Source organism: Cryptomeria japonica, chromosome 8 (assembly GCF_030272615.1).
Source record: "Cryptomeria japonica chromosome 8, Sugi_1.0, whole genome shotgun sequence".
Classification (NCBI taxonomy): Eukaryota; Viridiplantae; Streptophyta; class Pinopsida; order Cupressales; family Cupressaceae; genus Cryptomeria; species Cryptomeria japonica.
Window position 1 is genome coordinate 669196124 of NC_081412.1, and position 20952 is coordinate 669217075.

The 20952-nt window shown below is 36.4% G+C and overlaps 1 protein-coding gene across 3 annotated transcripts in view; it reads left to right on the forward strand.

Moving 5' to 3' along the window:
• Positions 1-2057: 2057 nt before the first annotated feature.
• The window catches only part of LOC131054847 (disease resistance protein ADR2), a 90841-nt gene continuing 71946 nt past the window's right edge, over positions 2058-20952 (forward strand). For 2 of the 3 annotated variants that reach the window (XM_057989469.2, XM_057989470.2), the window contains exon 1: positions 2058-2485. Coding sequence is in view for 2 of the 3 variants with exons in the window: in XM_057989470.2 (XP_057845453.2) it covers positions 2416-2485 (70 nt within the window). In the remaining variant the exon portion in view is untranslated. The remainder of the gene's footprint in view (positions 2486-20952) is intronic. The other variant, XM_057989468.2, reaches the window with a different exon arrangement.

A 20952-nucleotide genomic window follows, 5' to 3' on the forward strand; every position in this document is an offset into this window, starting at 1 on the left:
GGGGTTGATGAAGAGGGAGCACTTGGGCTGATGGGTTCATCTATAATAGCCTTTTCTTTCAGCTTGGGTTCTACAGACTCCTGGGTCTTACACTCAGCATAAGTGTGCCCTTGTTTAGCACACTTCTGACAAAAAAGGGTAGCATTTTCATAGACAATGGTCTGGGATCATTTTCCCCACTTCGAGTTTAGAGAAACAAAATTAGGGAGAGCTTTGTTAATTGCAACATTGACACAAAAACGTTCATAAACCAACCTGGATTTTGCCAGAGTGACCGAATCTGTTGTAACATAGTTGCTGAATGAGTTTCCAATCCAACGAAAGATCTGGTCATCCCAGAATTCCAACAGTAACATCAGGTAGTCTAACCCAAACAAGAGCCATGCGGTTGAGTTCAGTTGAAGGGTCAAAACCAGGCTTTCATTTAGCCAAAGTTAGGAAATACTTCCCATAAGCCTAGGAGCCTAAGAGGACAAAGATCAGGTCTTCCTCCATAGTGAACTTAAAAAGGAAGAGACCACCTGGCATTGTCGAGATGTCGACACTACCTTTTAGTTTCCATCTTGCTTTGGCCCATCTCCTAATCATGTCAATAGATGGCCTGAAGGAGAAGAAGCATCCAACTATCGCCAAGTGAAGAGATGAGACAATTTTATCCATGAGACTACTCGGGAGCTTGATCTCTGTTCCTTCGTCAGTTTGGGTAAAGTTAGCCAAAGCCGCTTCCAAAGTCAAATTAGTGGACCCGAGAAGAGCATTTTTCCAGTTGGATTTGGAATCTTTCTTACCAAGCTCCGCATTCTTTTGTCTGGCAGCAGATTCCGGCCTGGGGAGGGGTATATTCTTCACTCCATCATTCAGGCCAGAGTTTGTCGATACCATAGATGAAGAGGAGGAAGGAATATCAAACTTGGCAGTTTTTTCCGTATGACCTGCAACCAATGGGGTCCCAACAACATGTGAACTGACCGTGGTATCGGGTTGGGGGTCCGATTGCAGGGAGGAAGGGACCTCCCCAAAGGGGGCGATTATGTAGATGATTCAAATTCAAACGCAAGGAAAGGCGGGAAAGTTGCATAGCGTTATCAGATGTTGCTCCCTTTGTCTTCTTTCTAATAACATTTGTTAATTTAAAGATTTTTTTAATATTGATTGAAATAAAAGAAAATACAATAAAGATTGGAATAACAGTCGAAGAAGAAACTATAGAAAAGAAAAAGAAAGTAATTACAAAGAAAATGATTTTTGAGAATTAATAATTTTTCTAATTTATAAAGTTACAAAAGTATACATGTAGACTTTAAAACAAGAAAATAAATTTTACAAACAATTTTTTTTTTATTAATAAATGATACAACTAATACTAAAAATATATTACATTAAAACGTGATAATATATTCATATTTTAATAATAATTTAATATTAATAACAATATTTTAATATAACAATAATTTAATATTAATTACAATATTATAATTTTTTTTAAAATTAGAATAACGAACAAATATGATATTAGCATACTTTATTTATATTCTTCTAAGATAACTATGTTAGTTTTAAACAATCAAAATCGTTTAGATAAAAACTATTAATCTAAATGAGAGCATCAAAATATCTTTTTTATCATGAATTTTATAACTTTATAAATATGCTAATTTTAGACAACCAATATCATTTAGATGAAAACTAATAATCTAAATGCTATTAACAAAATCTCTTCTTTATCATGAACTTTATTATTTTTAATTTCTTATTATGATAATGTAAATGTAATTCATGTGTATTCTTTTGGATTCAATTTAAGCATAATCTGTTTTTTCATCAATGTTTTTGATCCATCATCAAATGAAAAAACATGATAAGAAATGTTGATGCAAAACAAATTTTACACAATTATTGAATCGACGAAAGTTCCGCGAATTTCATTGTGCGAATGGTATATGCGCTCCAAGCTGTCTGCGTTGAAGTTTTTAGCTTTCACATTTGGAAATAGGTTGACAAGTAGGAGATATTTTTTCTCTTAGCGTCTCTAATTGTAGATTGCATTCAATCTGGTTGCTTAAATCTCCGTTTAAGCTTAACTGTACGTACATCAGCAATTGCGTAGACACCTGGCTTCATATCTCTAGTCAGGGTTTTCTTTCCTTGGCACTTTCTTGGCAAGGTTACGAAGAGATAACTCATTTATTTATAGCCACATGCGTCTACCCAGCATTATTTATAGCCACATGCGTCTACCCAGCATTATATCTACCACAGTTAGCATGGTTTTCTTTCCTTGGCACTTTCTTGGCACTTTCTCCCCAGACCCACCAATATAAATAGCCACATGTACGCGGACGAATAGCCTTCCTTAACCTTTTTCAGTGCAGAAATCCGCTTTGGACGAAGTTATTTAGCTGGTTTAGCGCTGAGATGGCATCGGAACTCTCCAACACCGCCGCAAGAAATAGGGAAAATGAAGACAGTAATGATGTTATCATAGGTACGTAACAACTGTGTTCTTTTTGTTCGCCCTTTTCAGTACCCTTTACAGCTTTGGTAGAGGAAAGTAGATTAAAGTTTTTTGGGTTCCAATTAAAGGTTTATCCTGTGATAAAATGGTGCAAGGTCGAGTAAGGATTGATTTTATATAAGAAGGGACATTGCTAAACGTCCCCAGATCTAGGTTTCGAATTCCTAAATGCTCTGTTTCATGTCTTTAAATTTGATTGTGGATAAATTTTTTTAGTACCGATATTTTAAGTCATACTAAATGAATCATTAGGTATCAAGAGAGTGCTTTAGAAGTTTGTGTTTTTTAATAGGGGAAGAGCACCATTAGTTGAGCATGTACCAATTGTTGTGAGGGTTGTTGATACCTTTTGTTCCAAAAAATGAACAAATAAAATCTATTGTTAGGAAATGTACCAATAGTTATTAGGAAATGTACCAATAGTTGTTAAGAAATGTACTAATATTGTAAAAAGTAACCAATCGGGTGATGCCATATCCGTTGCACAACTATTGGGGTCTCTTTTGCATGCCTATTTGTCTCACTTTTTTTTGCGCTGTTTTGGATACCTTGGCAAAAAGCATGCTGACGTGGCATCATATTTGATGATGTGGCCCTAGAGTGATTTGAAATTTTCCAAGTAAGATTTTGAGATGCGCGAAGTTAAGATGCAAAACTACTGGATCCTTTCCCCTAGTGATAATGAGTTTTTCAATTTCCACAACAATCACATAAATTTGGGCAGTGCAATATTTGATTATGATGTGACAACCTAATAAAGATAAAACATTTTCCTTATTCCATTGTCCTAGGTGTGCAAAAATCAAAGTCTCTCTTTCCACGCCACTTTTAGCCTTTTCTACTTTCCCTTCACAACATGATTTTAGATTCAAACCACTATGATGGAGGGAATGCGATTATTTTTTAATTTAAAAATATTGTTTAAGAGAGAAAATAAACTAAAAAAAAATGTCAAAACTGGCTTGTTAAACTAGCAGCAAAGAAACAAAGAGTAACCTCATGTTTATTTTATTTTATAAATATATTGAACAATGTATTTGAGATTTGAACTTAAGAGCTTCCATATAGGCTAACCATTGTAATGTGGGGTCATCCCCATGATTTGCTTAAATTTAAGCAATTGGTGTGTCGCCATGCAAATTTCAATTTCCAGGAAAATATAATTAAAAATAAGCCTCGAAATAAGCACCAGCTTGCTGCTTATTGAAACAATTGATATGTGACTCCACAAATTTCTTTCCCACTATTTTATATGGTCCCAAAATTATTTCCTAAATTTATTGCTCTAATTTTTGAAATTATTATTAATGATTTCATCTAAAAAATAGAATGTAAGATAATTTCTTAAAACATAAAGCAGCAATATTTTATATCCATGAGCCCACCAGCTACATAAATTTCTCCTAAAAATATTGAGCATAGCAAAAATAAGCTTAATAGCATGGGGACTTGCCCTAATTGACGGACATACAAAAGTTCATAGCAAAAATAAGCTTAATAGCTTGGGGACTTGCCCTAATTGGCTGACATACAAAAGTTAAGATGTGCATAAAGAGACTCGTGTTTTCTCTTTTTTTTTTGGTAATCTAGAATATGTTACTTCTACGTAAATTGTTATTGTATGGATTATTTTATCGAGTTTTAAAATTATTTAAAAAATATTATTTAATTATTTATTTAATGCGTTTTTTTTTAAAATTAAAATATTTTAATAAGTTTAGTTTTTTAAATAAATAAAATAATATTTTAATAAAATATTTTAAAAATAAAATAAATTAATTTTTAAACAAATTAAATAATTTTAAAGCAAATAAAAATAATTCTTTTAATAAAATTAAAATAGAATTTGAACAATATGTCTATACGATTATTTTATAAAAGTTTAATCAATAAAATGTGTTTTTTGTCTTATGATAGCTTTATGTAGAATATTTTTTTTGATGAAGCAAATCATGATAATAAATACAATTTTTTTTTTTAACAAATAAGCTTTGGAGAACTAGAATTATCCTTGTTCAAGTATTGGCTACTAAGAATGCTTGGTTGTACATACAATACGAGTTTGTAGAAAATTTAAAAGTTTGAATTTGAACCACTTGCAAAAATTATATTTGTTGGTTACTTGCACAAAATTTGCTTTGCAATAATTGGTTACCGTGGTTAAATTAGTATTGACCTTTTATTTAGTTTGAAATTATAATATGTGAAATAATAAGGGGTTGTATAAGTAAAGATGATTATGTTTGAGACTTGAATTTGGGTATCACTATTAATAATATTTTTTGATGAATACGTCCATTAGTTTTTATCAATTTAAATAAAAATATGCATTCAAAAGGTCACCCCTCAGAATCACACGTGTAATGCCCAAAAAGCTAGATAACAAAAATAATAGAAAAGTCGCTTAAGCAACAAGAGAAACACTAATGAGAGGTTGAGGGGCATTCTGACCATCCAATGCACCCCATACACCAACCAATTTCGGGTGACATTAGGTAGGGACCAACCCTTGTCAACATTAGTCTCTCCATCCTCCTTATCTTCATTTCACATTTGTAAAATAACCAAAGCCAATCGAGGGAGCCACTTTGAAGAGTCTAGCCAACCACCACCACCATTGGTTAATGACCAAACGTTGCCACCACTAGTAGATGACGATCTCGCTTGTAGACAACTTGAAGGTATAATCTTTGTTCAGGGGAGAGGTAGAGTGCCATTGAGTTGACTTGATCTTGCCACCAAAGTGGCAACAAGGAGCCTAATATCTAGGTGACTAAGAACCTTGAGCTGAAAAACTACAATTGCGAGGTGGAGAATGGTCATTGGAAGTAGAACTATCTAGAGGGACCTTGGCCATAGTACAAGATGCATTACCCCAATGTTTGAGTAAGTCTTGGTGTTGGGCCATCTCCAACGCCGCTTTGCTTGCTTGAACTTGAATTTGAAGTATCATATTATTGCAAATAGAAACTTTAGTAAAAAGTGATATAAAAGTACTAATAATGTTGCAAGCAAAAATAACATCATTCCTATCTTTCCATAAGGAGAAAATAATCTCCACCCCAAAAGCATGCCAGATCTTGGTATACTTAAAGAGAATCTCCCAAAAAAACCATGTGCTACGAAAAAGGTTTTGGTTGAAAGGGGCAAAAAAAGTCATAAATCCAATTCCACAAGTGTTGAGAAAGATGACAATACCAATAGAGGTATTTAAAAGACTTTGGTTGGTCGTAGAATGGATGAGAGTCCATAACTATGATGTTTGAGATGAGAGTCCACAGGCAAGCCTTGGAAAATACTAGGGAAAATGGGCTGGTTTAGGCTCAGTGACAACCAACCAAATGTTTTGAAAATATCATTGACTACAATACTTGTAAATAGCACTATAGATTGAGAGCAGGCACCATGTGAAGGCATAGAGAGAGTGACTGGTAACCCAAACATGGCTTATAATTATAGAAGGTAGTGTTAGGATGCCAATTCCCATCCTTCCACCAAGGTATGATATGGTGAATGCCAAGCATTGTGTAGCATATTTAGAGGCAGAGCTGACACAACCGTGTCAAATGTCTATCGACCTAGTCGTAAAAGATAGTAGCAGACTCAAATATTGACAAGAGTGAAGATTCATAGTAGCTTTGGAGAACATATCACAGGGCATGCAAAAGCCCTTTTTATGAAATTGTAAGGAACAAACCCAAGGTAGACAAGCCAAGAGAAGACCTTGAATTTGAATGAGAGGAGATTGCTGGAGGTTATGCTAGTTGAAATATAACCTATCTCCAAAGTTAGAGCTTGCCCACAAAAGCCAAGGCTTCATAGCTTCCCAAACACACCTAATTCTTTGGCAACAAAAGTGCCCTCGATATGAATAGCTTCTTTCATAACTAGAAGGGTGTGAAAGCCAAACCCCTTCTAGGCATGCCTATGGATCGGGAAACCAAAAGAAATGCAGTGTCTAAGAAGAATCTTCCAGGCCTCATTACCAGAGATAGCTCAAACAATCAATTTGGCATAAAGAGCTAATCCTTGTCTCCATGTGGAAAGGAGACCAAGATCACCATAATCCCATGAAAGATAGCAAAACTCCCAAGCATTGTGGTGAAAGCCCTCATGGTCTTCCGAAGAGGCACACAAAAAATCATGGCAAAGCTTTTCTAGCTTCATATAATAGGCATTAGAGGGGCCCCAATAAGAATAATAATACACATGGGTGTTTGCAAGAATTTTAGAGGATCCTGGAATTTACTAGCCATAGAAGGTGGCTTAGCAATCCAGTAAGAGAGCTTCGTCTTAATTTTGGCAAGGACTGCATTCCAAAGATCCATGAGTGAGGCCTAAAAGGTAAAGGAAATGCCCAGAAAATGAAATATTTCCCCATATTGAATCCACATCCACCCATACCCCAGAAGCTGGGAGGGTGTAGGGAGGAAGGATTGATGGTAGCATTGAGTTTTATGCCACTATATGGGAGAACTGAAAGATAGACAAAAAAGTGTCAAAGGCAATGAAGAGTTGCCTTAATGATATTTTGCTCCTATTGAATGAGAGTGAGAAAAGAGGCATTTGTAAAATGCCCATTAACCAATTGGTTAGACGCCTCAAGTAGGGCAATTCCTCTACCTTTCCCAGAAGAGATAGTGTTTGCCAACAAATACCCAAATCTTTTAGCAACAAGAACATACAAGGATAGAGCAAGAGCAAAACCCTTGGAAGATGGAGTCGTGAAGCCCAAAAGTTGGAAAGTAGCGACCATTGATGGTGATGCATGTAGAGGTTGTTGGCTTGATAATGATTTTTGTAATGAATGAATTTATGTGTTGTCATTGATGGCACATATACACACACATATGTTCACATTGTAATAGTCATCTTAGTTAAGACAAACCGGAACTACTCCCAAGTCTTAGTATTGCAAACCAGTATCATTTGTATAGAGAAGTCCAAAGGTGTCTAACCGGTATGTGTAGACAATCGGCATATGCAGTAATGACATTGGTTTTGGTCATTTTCACTGACATCAGTTTGGAGATACTGCAGAGATTAACGAGGAAACGAATGGAGGACAATCGGTCTATGAGTTGGAAGAGGTCAACTCTTAACCGGTATCAGTGTTCCAACTAGTTTCATTGATTGTGTGATGAGTTATCACTGGTCGTGATGAGTTATCCCTAACCGATAGATTTGGCGGTAATTGATAGACTTTTAAACCTCTGAGGGGCGGGGGGGGGGAGGGGGTGAATCAGTGACAACAAAAACAATACCACTTTAAACACAGATTGGTAAAGATACTTAACTAGTTTACTTAATACTATGCATGCAATCCAAAATGATATTAAAGCATCCACAACAAGTAAAACATCCATCATAACACAAGTGTATATACGTGGAAAACCCAATTGGGAAAAACCACGGTGAGATGGGACTCACAAGTTAACTATCTGCAATAATAGGTAATTGACCAGTTAAGGTCTACAAAAGTGCTTTGCTAGGAGTGAATCCTGTTAAAGATCCCAAAACTCTGTTAGGAGCTATACCCTGTTAAGAGTAACTTCGGTAGAGGATTTCAAACCCAAACTAATGGATCACCTTGTTAGAGGATTTTTCCAATGAAGCTTGTTAAAGCTTACCCAGTTAGGGGATTTGACTATTGTAGTGATTAGAAAACAACAGGTGGTGTGATCTAGAAGTAGCACAACTTTCTTGAATAGATCCTCTTTTGCTCACTCAAAAGTGCATCACCACTATGCCTTTAGTAAATCGCAACGACTTAACACTTCTATCTCGCATCATAAAATAGTTCATCATAATGTCATTATATAGACATTAGATTTCATGTCGACTCAGGAATCATATCACAATTTCTTAGGTGTAGTGTATCTGGACAATCTAACATAACTCATCACAGATTGCTGCCAAATCTATCAGATAGGGATAACTCATCACACAATCAATGAATACCAGTTGGAACACTGATACTGGTTAAGAGTTAACCATATTCAACACATAAACCAATTGTCTTCCATTTGCTTCTATGATGGTCTACGTTGAATCTCCAAGCTGGTGTCAAGCCATTCCTACATATATCGGTTGTCTACATATATTGGTTAGACACCCTCTAAACCATTTGGACTTTATTATACATATAATACCGGTTTTGCAATACAAGGGACTTTTAGAAGTAATACCGATTTGTCTTAACTAAGATGACCAAGACAATGTGATCATATGTGTGTGTATAAATGTGCCATCAATGACAACACATGAAGTCATCCATTACAATCATCATCAAGCCAACAATCCCCCCCTTTGGCATTGATGACAACATTTATAAAATTTTACAACTTTACAACTAAGTGTGCTTACAAAAATTGTACAAATATATTTCTACTCCCCCTTAACAATACATACAAAATTTTCACAACACATACATATTTCTACTCCCCCTTTGACAACAATGCCAAATTGAAAAGTTATATATATATATATATATATATATATATATATATATATATATATATATATAGCAAAATTTGCATCAAAAGTTTACATATACAAAAATGTAAGAGTCTTTATCAAGGAGTGTTCACTGCAATTTTCAAGAAATTGTCACTGAAACTGATCTTCATCTAAGAAAAAATATTTTCCTATGTTTCCAATAAGGTTTCAGTGATCTCTATGGCTGTCATAACCTGTGCAGTGAATTCTTCCATCGCATCTACTGTACTCATCTCTGGAGTAGCCAAAACCTCTTTTGCATCCTTGTATGCTCTTGTAGGATGTCCACTTTGGGTCTCAACTGGTTCTTTAGCTCTTTCATGTTATTTTTAGTACTTTCAGATTGAATAAAACTCAAAAAATTAGAATTAGGTTAATTAATTTATAGTTTTCCAGACTTTAAGCATAATGAAGGAAATGAAATGGTAAAGACAATGCACAGTTACCTTGGGAAAACCTCCTAGGAGGAAAAACCCAGCCAAAGGATCCTCAGATTTGATTTATGATTTAGAATTCAATTGAGCATTACACACTTATCTGGAGTTGCAGCCACTATGAGGAAGGAATAGTTAGTTTATAGTTCTCCTTATCTGATCACAATCCTTTAATGGAGTCTTCGATATTTTGATGATGATCTGCAATCTCTAAAGGAGTTCGCTGCCCTCAATTTGAAGTCTGCTACCAATTGATCAAGTTCGCACTCTCCTATTTTGGATTTGCTACAACATATGAGGTTCGCTGCTTGCTGTTTGGGATCTACTGCAATCCTTATGAAGTTCGCTGCCACCAAATAGAAGATTTGATATTGCTAAATGCATAAGTATGAGATTCGCTTTTCACCAAAGATTATTTCATCAACTTGAAGAACTTGATTGTGCTAATGAGAGGAAAGTGTTGCATTTATAGGAGACATATGTTTCCCAAACATGTCGGCCTCCTTTATATTTTAATCCATATTACTTATTGATTTCCCTTTTAATTTACTTTGATAGGGTCGGCCCTATCAAGGAGGCGAGTTTAGTTTGAGTGTGGCGTGCAATCCTTAGTGCCGTGAGATAATAGGTCTAGCTCTATATTAAGGGGGCGGATTCCAATGTTGCCCAAGGCAATTGGAATCCGCCAACCCTAATTACAACCAACACTCCCTCTTAATTAGGGAATAGAATCATAATCATAATCTTCTCGCTTGCACACAAGCATAGACTGGATCCACCTTGTATTGCTCACAGAGGGTGGAGAGGATCCTTTACTACCATCTTACATTGCCCACAGAGGATGGTCAAAAGGTTACAATACCATCTTACATTGCTCGCAGAGAATGGTTTAACAATTACACTTCTTTCTGAGAAGTTTACAATACCACCTTACATCGCCCGCAGAGGGTGGTTAACAATACCATCTTACTTTGCCCGCAGAGGATGGTTAATAATTATACTTTTACAATACCACCTTACATTGCCCGCAGAGGGTGGTTAACATTTACAATACCATCTTACATTGCCCGCAGAGGATGGTTAAGAATTATACTTCTCCCTGAGAAGTTTTACAATACCACCTTACATTGCCTGCACAGGGTGGTTTTATACAATACAAGGTATCACTAAAATTGAGACTCCCTCTCAATCGGAGTTTCATTTTCCACAATACCAAGCCTATCCCTGAAGTACACAAACTTCACTTTGGATAAAGGCTTGGTGAGGATATCTGCAACCTGCTCATCAGTGCTGACATACTTCAGCTGAATAGCACCTCTTTGCACCATGTCTCGAATAAAATGATAATGGGTTTCCACATGTTTGGACCTGTCATGAAACAATGGATTGATAGACATTTTAATACAACTTTGATTATCACAGTGAATAACTATAAGATCCCATGGCTGACCAAACAGCCCAGCAAGAAGCTTACAAAGCCACATTGCTTCTCTGGATGCAACACTTGCTGCAATATACTCAGCTTCAGCAGTACTCAATGCCACTGAGGATTGTTTTATGCAAGCCCAAGAGATCACTGCAGAACCCAAGCTAAAACAAATACCAGAGGTGCTTTTCCTGTCTTTGACGCTTCCAGCCCAGTTTGCATCAGAATAACCTTCCAAGGTTATTGGAGTGTTAAGTGGATACTTCAGCCCAAAATCAACTGTGCCCCGCAAGTATCTTAGGATATGCTTGGCTGCAACAAGGTGAACATGCTTGGGCAAGCTCATGAACTAGCTGAGAGCATTTACAACAAAACATATGTCTGGTCTAGTGTTAACTAGATACATCAGTGATCCAATCAACTGTCGGTACTCGGATGGATTTGCAAATTCAGAGTTAGCTGCAGAAACACTTAACTTCTTTAAGTTAGATTCCATAGAAGTAGACATTGGTTTCCAATCCATCATTCTAAATCTTTTCAAAATGTCAATAGTATACTTTCTTTGACTTAGAAAGATTTCGTTAGATCTTTGCCATACTTCTAGACTTAGGAAATAATGCATTAGACTTAAATCTTTCATTTCAAATTTTGAAGCTAGTTCTTTCTTGCATCTAAGAATAAGTTCATTTTTACTAGTAAGAAATAAGTCATCCACATAAAGAACTAGAATTAGCATTTCATCATTGGCTACTTTAAAGTAAATATTAGGGTCAGCATCATTTTTACAAAAACCTAGACTTAGCAAATATTTATCAATTCTTTCATACCAAGCATGAGGAGCTTGTTTACGACCATACAAAGCTTTCTTTAACCTGCACACATGGGTTAATCTATCCTGAATCTCATATCCCTCAGGTTGCTCAATATAGACTTCTTCCTCAATGACACCATTGAGAAAAGCAGTCTTAACATCCATCTGATGTAGTTTCCAACCCTTAGAGATAGCAATAGCAATTATTTTTCTAATGGAAGTATATCTAGCAACTGGAGCAAAAGTTTCTTCATAGTCTATACCTTCCTTTTGGAAAAAGCCACGCGCTACAAATCTAGCCTTATATTTTTCAATACTACCATGAACATTATGTTTAATTTTAAATAACCATTTAGATGAAACAACAGATTTACCTTTGGGTCTGGGCACAAGGTCCCACACATCATTCTTGATGATTGACTGATATTCTTCATCCATAGCAAGCTTCCAGGCATGATGATTTAAGGCTTCTTCAACATTGTAAGGTTCAGTTTCAATGAGATTACACATTAAAGAAACGTAGTTGGAAAATACCTGAGGTCTCTTAGTTTCACGGAAGGTGCCACTTGGAGTAGCACATCTCTCAGCTTCTTGAATGGTGTTTCTTACCCATAGTGGCCTCTTTTTGGTAACAACAATGTCACTAGGAATATCAGTGGGATTCATGGGTTTTGGAGGATCATCATGATCATCTTGAGGTGGAGGTTCAACTTGCTCCCTCTGAATCTCAGGGTTAGTATCAACGTCTATATTTTGATTATCATTATATTCATCAATAATACAAGAACCTTTCAATTTCTTAAAAGCAATGTCTTCTTCAAATTTAACATCCCTACTTACCTCAACGTACCTTTGACCTGGGATGTAAATCCTGAATGCCTTGGAGGATTCACTGTATCCGACTAGCATGCCTTTCTTTCCGGAGGGTTCCAATTTTGATCGTTTTTCCTTGGGCACATGAACATAGACGGGACTTCCAAAGATTCTGAGGTGGCTAATGTCTGGTTTGGATCTTGTGAAGGCTTCTTCCGGGGTCATGTACTTTAGAGCACAGTGAGGACATCTGTTCTGGATGTATACTGCTGTTCTAGAAGCCTCAGCCCATAGGAAGGTCTGCAAGTCTTGATCATGAATCATAGCTTTTGCAGCCTCCACAATGGTCTTATTCTTTCTTACAGCAACACCATTTTGTTGAGGATTGTATGGAACACAAAACTCCCTCTTAATTCCTGACTCAACACAAAAATTATGAAAGCTACCGGAGGTGTATTCACCTCCATTGTCAGATCTTAAACATTTGATTTTTTTACCAGATAAGTTTTCAGTTAATGCTTTAAACTCCTTAAATTTACTTAAGACTTCATCAGATTCTTTAGATTTCAAGAAGTAGATCCAAGTTTTCCTAGAGAAATCATCTATGAAGATTACATAATAAAGGAATCCACTAGGAGATGCTATAGACATAGGACCACATAAATTAGAGTGAACAAGTTCTAGTTTGTCTTTAGCTCTATTTTCACTTTTGTGAAATAGACTTTTAACATTTTTACCAATAGCACAACCTTTACAAGAGTTATCATGAATTTGACTGAGTTTAGGCATACCTTTAACTAACCTTTCAAGAGATGGAAGGGATTGATAATGTAGATGACCAAGTCTTCTATGCCATAATTCACAGGATTCCGGAGCCTCATTAATGAGGGCTTGAATAGGGTTAGTGGAGAGCTTGTAAAGACTATCATATCTATGTCCAATTATACGAGCAGATTTAAAACTATCTTTCTTAGGCCAAGCAAGGATTTTTCCTTCAAAAAATGCAATTTGATAACCTTTATCTTCTAGAGCAGAAATGGAAATTAGGTTTCTTTTAATTCCAGGAACAAACAATATATCACTGAGATGTAAGGAAATACCAGAATCTAATTTTAGAGAAGTAGAGCCAGAACCTCTTACCGAATAACGAGCGTAATCACCAATTACCACGTGAAGGCTAGAATCCTTTTCTACTAGGCCTGAAAGATGATCACAGTAATCTGTGATGTGTCTGGAGGCACCACTGTCAATCAACCATGTATTTCTATCTGAGGGAACATTGCTAGATAGAGCGGAGATAAATAAGAAGTCATCATTTTGTTCTGAGACTTCATTTAGGTTTGCTTCACTTTGGTTAGGGTTAAACTGACATTCCTTAGCATAGTGATCAAATTTGTCACATCTAAAGCATCGCACACGTGAAGTATCTCTTGGTTTCTTCCAAGGGTGTTGGGAAAAAGATCTGGATTCCCTATTTCTTTTAGGATAGCGTTGCTTCCAATTTCCCCTTTTCTTGCATTGAGCTGCAAGCATGTGATGGTCATCTACATGGGGGCTCTTGGATTGACTCCTTGTGATAAGGTGAGACTCTTCTTGGATGCAATCATTCTTAAGGCGATCAAGTGAAGATAACTCAAACCAACCACTTATGGTTTGGATAAATGACTCCCATGAGTGAGGTAGACCATTAAGGGCAATCATGACGAGATTTTTGTCTTCCATGTTATGGGCAATTAAACCTAGCCGATTCTTTAGTTCTAAAATTTTCATGAAGTAGGAAATAATAGAATCTTCTTTAGCCATTTTTATATTGAGTAGTTGTTGTCTTAACGTAATTGCCCTACTAAGATTATTAACTTTATATGTACCTTGTAGATGGCTGAACATTTCCCTCGCAGTGGTGAATGAGGCAATAGAGGTGACGAGGTGATCTTTGACTGAATCAATGAGAATCTTCCTGGCCTTGATAGCATCCTTTTTGAATTGTTTCAACTCAGCTGCATCCGAAGGTTCAATTAGCTCTTTCGCCTCTATGAATTGGAAGAGATCTTCTTCCTCAAGAGCTAACTTGATTCGAACTTTCCATGCAGTAAAATTTAGATTCCCATCAAGCCTATCTTCAACTTTCAGCCCCATTGACCTAATCTGCAAAAGCTACAGCAATCTAAAAATGAAAGTGTACTGAATTTTAAATCTGAAGATTGATCTAACCAATTATCTTTGATACCATGTTATTTTTAGTACTTTCAGATTGAATAAAACTCAGAAAATTAGAATTAGGTTAATTAATTTATAGTTTTCCAGACTTTAAGCATAATGAAGGAAATGAAATGCTAAAGACAATGCACAGTTACCTTGGGAAAACCTCCTAGGAGGAAAAACCCAGCCAAAGGATCCTCAAATTTGATTTATGATTTAGAATTCAATTGAGCATTACACACTTATCTGGAGTTGCAGCCACTATGAGGAAGGAATAGTTAGTTTACAGTTCTCCTTATCTGATCACAATCCTTTAATGGAGTCTTCGATATTTTGATGATGATCTGCAGTCTCTAAAGGAGTTCGCTGCCCTCAATTTGAAGTCTGCTACCAATTGATCAAGTTCACACTCCTATTTTGGATCTGTTGCTACATATGAGGTTCGTTGTTCGCTGTTTGGGATCTATTGTCAAGTTCGCAGTCTCCTATTTTGGATCTGCTGCAACATATGAGGTTCGCTGCTTGCTATTTGGCATCTACTACAATCCTTATGAAGTTCACTACTACCAAATAGAAGATTTGATATTGCTAAATGCATAAGTATTAGATTTGCTTTTCACCGAAGATTATTTCATCAACTTGAAGAACTTGATTGTGCTAATGAGAGGAAAGTGTTGCATTTATAGGAGACATGTTTCCCAAACATGTCAGCCTCCTTTATATTTTAATCCATATTACTTATTGATTTCCCTTTTAATTTACTTTGATAGGGTCGGCCCTATCAAGGAGGCGAGTTTAGTTTGAGTGTGGCGTGCAATCCTTAGTGTCGTGAGGTAATAGGTCTAGCTCTATATTAAGGGGGTGGATTCCAATGTTGCCCAAGGCAATTGGAATCCGCCAGCCCTAATTACAACCAACATTTCAAGGATCAAAGTTTCTTAGCTTGTACATAATCATAGACAGCTAACCGATTTTCCAAATCATCAACTGATTTGCCAAATGCTAAGGCTGAATTCTGTAAAGATATGTAGGCAGAACATATCCTTTCCAGTTCTCGTTCTATCTCTTCTCGCTTATTAATCAATATAGAAAAATGAAACATTAGATGTATAGGCTAGTATCCTTCCTACTGTTTCAATAATAGTTCTCAAAAGATCTTTATTCAGGGATAAAGCAATCTTCGATGTATCAATATCTTTCATTATTTGCTCTCCTATTTTCTTTTTCTGTAATTCTTTCTCAGCTAAAGTCTGAGCAACTTCTTCAAGGGACTTCAGTTGGTCAAAAGCATCAACAACCAACTGATCAAGCTTGCCAATAGGAATTGACAAGTTTCCAATGTCAGTCTCTAGTAGAAGACTGGACAGAATCTTAACGACAGTTTGAATTGTTTTTGCTTCCTTCCTTTTCTCTTTTAATCTTTTCTTCTGAGTTCTAGATTGCATCACTGTTGCAATCTCCATGAGTTTAGATGCACTCATATTTTCTACATCTATAGGCCCTTTAATGCCTATTGAGTCATCTTCATCATCAATTTTCTGCTTAACTATTGCTTTTTCCTTTTCAGCTGGTCTTTTCTCCTCTGTTTTCTCTTCCTCTTTCTCCTTCTTCTGTTTAGATGCCTTCACTTCAACCTCTTTCTCAGGTTTCTCTTTCTCTTTTTCTGCCTTTGTTTGTTTCTCTCGAGTAACCGTTGTAATCTGTGGCAATTGAGTTTCCACTTGGTGATCTTTTTGCAGTGGAGGTGGAATATCCACTCTAGGTTGAATTACTGATGCTTCAACTCCTTTTTACTGTGTAACAGTAATGACCGATGGCTGTAATGGTTGCTTAACTGAAAATGCACGTTCGTCAAATGTGCTTTGAGTTAATGCAGTCACAGTCCCTTTTGAAACCTTCCTCAACTTAGGAACTTCATTGGTTTGTCAAAAACTAGTCACTGCATGAATTGTTTCCTTCGTAATTGTATGCGACCTTTCAAGATACATATTTTCACGATGCACACGACTAAGAATTATCCTAACATGTTCTTCTTCAAAACCTTTAAGAAAATACGTCGCATTGTGAAAACCCTTTTCATAAACCCTAATGTACTCGGGTTTGATCTTGCCGCTTTTATCACACAAGGATTTCAGTTGAGAATAAATTGATAATGATCCTAAATCTTCTATTTTACAGTCAATGTAACTTGATAAATCACCTTTTATCATGACACCATTAGGAACTTGAGACAAAGCATTATATGACACTATTTTGTCTGTTTCCATAGACTCCATAGGTTGAGCATTGATCATAAGTCTCTCTACTTGCTTAGACGACGATGCCATTCGGTATAAACTCGATTTGAGAGATATTGACAAAAGAATACCTTAATTCCTCCGCACTGGCAAAGTTTCCGGTCGATCTCTCCAATGTTTACCCATTTCGTCTTCACTAATCTTCGAATCAACTTCAATCTTTCAATTCGCAACACAAATTCATTTATAACCAGCTAGCAATTCTCTTTTCGCTCTGCAAGTGCTCAAGAATTCTCTTTAGAATGCAATTAGGGTAAAAATAACATAGTAAAACTTTCTTTTATAAACTTTACCCACTGCATTAATTGCTCGGCCGATAGGGTGACAAACCATAATATACCGCTTAACAATACTTCCAATACTGACATGTATATAACCATTTGACAATCTTTTGAAAAATTGATAGACAAAGATATCAAGATTTCTCACAAAACAATTCAAAATGCAAACTCTCTTACCACGCATTCTTCAGGGGGTCCGGAAGTAGTTTTACCGCTATGCTCCCCTTAGGCCTGTTGAAAGACTTAGTTTTCCGGTGCAAAATTCTCTACACTGGGTGAAGGGATAGATTCTTCAGCAGGCTTGTCCTCACTCTTCTTTTTTAAGATTTTGTTCATCTCCTCTCTGGTTTCCTCAATATTGACCTTCTACTTACTTTTCTAATCTTTGGAGTGGTTAACCGATTTTTTCTTCCTAGTTCTACAAAACTTTGCCATGTGTCTCGAATTGTGACAGTGATAGCAAGCCATTCCAGATGATCTCCAAGGTCCTGCATTATCTCTTCTAGTTCTCCTTCTGCAGTTCATAGTCACATGACCATAATTGTTACAAATGGTGTAAATAACATTAGTTACCTTTTCCATTTCAAATGGACTAAACCGGTTGACATAGGGTTTTTGCTAGTTCATGTTTCCTCGGTTGTCATAGGTTCTCCTCCAGTCACCATTAGGTCTTGGATTCATGTGAGGTATTGGATTATTTACTCCATATTTGCATTCAACTGATCTATGTCCATACATGTTGCATGTAAAACATTGAACTTCAAATCTCTTAGATATATACCTAGCATTTGCATTATAGTTTGTATTCTTATTAGGTCTGCTTCTACATACATTTGCAGTATGTCCAGGTTTATGACAGATAAGACAAACAGGTTTAAAAAATTTCGTATTGATAGACTTGTTAGCCCTAGGAGCAGTTTTACCTTTGTGTATGTTTCTCTTTGTACCAGAAGATTCTCCTTTCTCATATGTATTAAAACCTAGTCGAGATGTGTCACCTTTCATCCTCTGAGATTGGATCTGCTCATCCAGTATAGAAGAACCCTTACTGAACATTTTTAGCTTTCCATTAGCCTTAGTGACCTTTCTGGTAAGATCTTCATTGTGTTTTGTAAGAGTCTCTCTTAGAGATGTTGCCATTTCAAGATCTAGTTGCAAAGCCTCCTTCTCTTCTTTTTCTTCATGCCAATGCTCATACAAAGTTGCATTCTCTTGTTTGATCTTAGCAATCTCATGATCTTTTTCTTTGGTTAGGTCTTTAGATGCCCTTCTTGCTTCTAGCTCTTGGCTCATGCAGATAGTTAGAGCTTCTAACTCTCTTCTCAGATTTAGTTTTTCACTGTCCAGTTTTTCAACTTCTTCAGCTAATGCATCAATGTTAGCCTCATCTTAAGAACTATTATCAGATATCTCCAATAGCTGTTCAGTCAACTCTCTCCTTTTGACCTGTGAAGCTTTAAATCTGACCCTTAGGGTTTCAAGCTCTTCCTTGATAGCATCAATCACTCTAGCCATCTCTAAATAACTCATATCCCCCATGGTGGCTTTAGAGTTTCCTTCCAAGCAATTAGACTTAAGGAAGTTTGGCTCTGATACCAATTGATAGACTTATAAACCACTGAGAGGGGGGGTAAAGATACTTAACTAGTTTAAACAATACTACTTTAAACACCGACCGGTAAAGATACTTAACTAGTTTACTTAATACTATGCATGCAATCTAAAATGATATTAAAGCATCCACAACAAGTAAAACATCCACCATAACACAAGTGTATATACGTGGAAAACCCAACTGGGGAAAACCACGGTGAGATGAGACTCACAAGTTAACTATTTGCAGTAATAGGTAGTTGACCGGTCAAGGTCTACAAAAGTGCTCTGCTAGGAGCGAATCCTGTTAAAGATCCCAAAGCCTCATTAGGAGTTATACCCTGTTAAAGGTAGTACCCTGTTAGTAGTAACCTCGTTAGAGGATTTCAAACCCAAACTAATGGATCACCTTGTTAGAGGATTTTTACAATGAAGCTTGTTAGAGCTTACCTGGTTAGGGGATTTGATTGTTGTAGTGATTGGAAAACATGTGGTGTGATCTAGAAGTAACACAACTTGCTTGAATAGATCCTCTTCTGCTCATTCAAAACTGCATCACCAACATACTCTACTATGCCTTTATTAAATCGCAACGATTTAACACTTCTATCTCGCATCATAAAATAATTCATCATAATGTCATTATATAGACATTAGATTGCATGTTGGCTCAGGAATCATATCACAATTTCCTAGGTGCAGTGTATCTGGACAATCTAACATAACTCATCATAGATTGCCGCCAAATCTGCCGGTTAGGGATAACTCATTATGGCCGGTGATAACTCATCACACAATCAATGAATATTGGTTGGAACACTGATACCGACTAAGAGTTAACCATATTCAACACATAAACTGATTGTCTTCCATTTGCTTCTTGCATCGTCTCCGCTAAATCCCCAAGCTGGTGTCATGCCATTCCTGTATATATCGGTTGTCTACATATACCGGTTACACCCTCTAAACCATCTGGACTTTACTATACATATGATACCGGTTTTGCAATACAAGGGACTTTTAGAAGTAGTATCGGTTTGTCTCAACTAAGATGATTAAGACAATGTGATCATGTGTGTGTATACATGTGCCATCAATGACAACACATGAAGTCATCCATTACAATTATCATCAAGCCAACAGTAATATGTGATGTGTTATGAAATATTTTCCAAATACACTGCACCTAGGAAATTGTGATGAGGTTCTTGAGCCGACATGAAATCTAATGTCTATAAAATGACATTATGATGAACTATTTTGATGATGTAAGATACAAGTGATGTTGTGAGTTCAAGTTGATGTGAATTATAGAGTATGTCGGTGATGCAATATTGAGTGAGCAGAAGAGGATCTATACCAACAAGATGTGCTATTACTAGATCACACCACTTGTTGTTTTCTAATCACTACAACAGTCAAATTCTCTAATCGGGTAAGCTCTACCAAGCTTTATTGTACAAATCCTCTAACCAGGTGATCCATTAGTTTGGGTTTTGAAATCCTCTACTAAGGTTACTCCTAATAGGGTAGTACCTTTAATAGCGTATAGCTCCTAATAGGGTATTGGGATCTTTAAAAGGATTCACTCCTAATAGAGCACTTTGTAGACCTTAACTGGTCAGTTACCTATTTCTACAGATAGTTAACTTGTGAGTCCCATCTCACCGTGGTTTTTCCTAGTTGGGTTTTCCACATATAAACACTTGTGTTATAGTGGATGTTTTACTTGTTGTGGATGTTTTAATATCACTTTGGATTGCATGTATAGTTTTAAGTAAACTGGTTAATTGCTTTTATCAATCTGTATTAAAAGTGGTACTATATTTTCTATCACTGATTCACCCCCCCCCTCTCAGTGCTTTATAAGTCTATCAATTGGTATGAGAGTCTAAATTCCTTAAGGCCTAATTGCTTGGAAGGAAACCCTAAATCCACTATGGGGGATATGATCTATAGAGAGATGGCTAGAGTGCTTGATGCAACCAAGGAAGAGCTTGAAACCCTAAGGGTCAGTTTTAAAGCATCACAAGTTAAAAGGAGAGGGTTGACTGAACAACTATTGGAGATCTCTGACAATAGTTA